Source organism: Lycium barbarum, chromosome 2, assembly GCF_019175385.1.
Source record: "Lycium barbarum isolate Lr01 chromosome 2, ASM1917538v2, whole genome shotgun sequence".
Lineage (NCBI taxonomy): Eukaryota > Viridiplantae > Streptophyta > Magnoliopsida > Solanales > Solanaceae > Lycium > Lycium barbarum.
This window is the reverse complement of record NC_083338.1, coordinates 57,920,815-57,923,314: the sequence shown is the minus strand read 5'-3', so window position 1 is coordinate 57,923,314 and position 2,500 is coordinate 57,920,815. Positions and strand designations below refer to the sequence as shown.

Below are 2,500 nucleotides of genomic sequence, written 5' to 3'. Positions count from 1 at the left end.
ATATAAGGCGCCATTTTAGGATTCCATTTCCTAGTACCATGACCAAAATGAACTCCTGCCTCCATCATCTCTTCCAAATTTATGTTCCAATATCTTCTTGTCATTTCTCCCCACACCCTCCCCCTTTTTTTATTCTTTTTCAAAAAAAAAAAGAGACGAGGAACCCTGAACTGAAATAAATAATTGTTCCGATGGAACCTTCTCTTCTACCGTAGATTGGACGTAGATACACGACCCAAACCATTATTCTTTTCTATTCATTATTCTTTTTATTACCTTATTACCAAAGCAAATAACCATACGAAATGCAGATAGCGAAAGAGATGAATCCGTTATTAGGAATCATTAAATCCTATAAATGATTGTTCGGGTATGTCGTGGAATTTTTTTGAAAGACAAGAATCAAATAATTTTCTGTGGTGGAACAAAATATCTCTCATCTCCCCCTCGAATAGATTCTTTTTTTTTGTTTCCAAAGGAATGTTGTTATGTTGTTTTGAAGGGTGCACTAATCCCTTGAATCCGGTACCAACGGGTATCACCCCCCCCAAAACAACGTTCTCTTTCAGGCCTTTCAACCAATCGATACGACCCCGGAGAGCCGCTTTTGCTAAAACTCGAGCAGTTTCTTGAAAACTCGCTTCAGATATGAAACTTTGAGTATTGAGAGATGCTCTTGTTATTCCCAATAAGACGACTCGGTAACAGATCGCTTCTTCCAAAGCGCGCCCCATTCGTTCTGCTCGCAACAATCCAATAAGTTCTCCGGGTGAAAAAACATTAGACATTCCATCTTCTGAAACCAACACTTTTGATGTTATTTGACGTACAATAATTTCTATATGCCTATTATGAATCTGCACCCCCTGGGAGCGATAAACCTGTTGGATTTTATTAACCAAAGAGATTCGGCTTTGCGCTATAGTTAGCTCAGCACCAATCAAGAATCCCCAAGGAATTCCAAGAATTCTTGTTATACATTTGTTCCAACCCTCAACCCTCTTTTCTAGATTCATGGATATTGAATCAATCGAACGCACTTCTAACACCTGTTCTACTTTTGGAAGACCCTGTGTTATATCACCAGATCTCGATTTTTCATATATAAATGTAACTAATGTATCTCCTTCGTAAAGGGTTTCCCCATAATGGCCATGAACAGTTGCTCCGGGGGTGGCCAAATAAGGCTTAGCTGATCGTATCACTATCGAGTCAACTTGAACAAGTATAACTTGACCCGATTTGAGGGGCGATCCGTTTTTGGCTATACATACATTTTCACAAATAAACTGTCCAAGACTAATTATTTTAGATGTCTCTTCACAATAATTGTGATGGAGAAAATACCAATTCAAATTTAATGGATTTAAAATAATGTTACGACATGGATCGGGATTAAAAATTTTTCCATTTTCATCCATTAAATAATATTTAAATTTAATCACTTGAAAAGTCTGTTTTAAATTGTCAAGTTGCAAATAGTTAGTTACTAAGATCTGATTATGAGTTATTAAATGGTAAGATGAATAAAAATTCTCAATTGGAAGGCATGTTCCTAAAGGGCCCAATGAATTCCTAATTGGAATTAGGGTATCTTTTTTAATTGATTCTTTTATCACACTGTGATATTTTACATCCTTGAATGGCCCCATTCGAGAACAATTGGCTGCTGACAAAATTATCAACGACTGACATTCCTTATTTCTATTCAACAACGTATGAATAGTTCCTTGAGGTTGGTTAAGAGATTGTTGAATTTTTGCCTTGGAATAGGAATAAATGGAAGAAAAGGGGTTGATATTGGTACAATCTGATCCATTATCAGAGAGCAATCCTGACCCCGACGGATCATTCCTTTTTCCGATATATGAAATAGGGGATTTCACTAAGTTGATTCTTAGGAAATGTCGAATCAAACCATTTGTCCTTATTTCAACAAAAGAAGCACGGGCTTCCTCGCAAGAAGAACTTTTTTTGTCTTGATTCCAATTCAATACTAAACAAGTCCGAACTAATTGAATACTTGTGTCAGAAATTCCTCGAATCGGTTTGCCATTTCCATAAAGGATATAATTGACAATTCGAAGTTGCACATTATCCCTTTCCTGCAATGGATCCGGTGGAAAAAGGGTTGCTAAATTTATACCGTCCGTTATTTCATATGTGACGACAGGTCGAACTAAAACAAAAAACCTTTTCTTACTAGGTGTAATCCGTTGGACATAGATCCAATTTTGCACTTTTTTGGATTCCTTGGAATTTATTTTTCCTGTTCCTGGTGGTATCAAAACGCCGGTATGTCTGGATATCTTATCTGTCTCGCCAGGAAAATGGATATCTCCAGAAAAGATTTTAAGTTCAATTCGTTTTTTTTTTCTCTCCACCCGGACCAACCCACCGACTCGGCTTCTTAGATTTAAGGTGATTTGTGTATCTACCCCAACGATACTATTGTTCCGTACCATTATGGAAGAAGATCCGGGCAAGATATGTACCTCTT

The 2,500-nt window shown here is 37.1% G+C and overlaps 1 protein-coding gene across 1 annotated transcript in view; it reads right to left on the bottom strand.

Annotated features, from left to right (window-relative positions):
* Positions 1 to 111, bottom strand: part of LOC132626546 (small ribosomal subunit protein uS2c) — an 811-nt gene extending 700 nt beyond the window's left edge. Inside the window, exon 1 of the mRNA XM_060341457.1 lies at positions 1 to 111. This exon is cut by the window's left edge and continues 700 nt beyond it. Coding sequence (XP_060197440.1) covers positions 1 to 104 — 104 coding nt within the window. The 5' untranslated portion in view covers positions 105 to 111.
* Between the last annotated feature and the right edge of the window lie 2,389 nt (positions 112 to 2,500).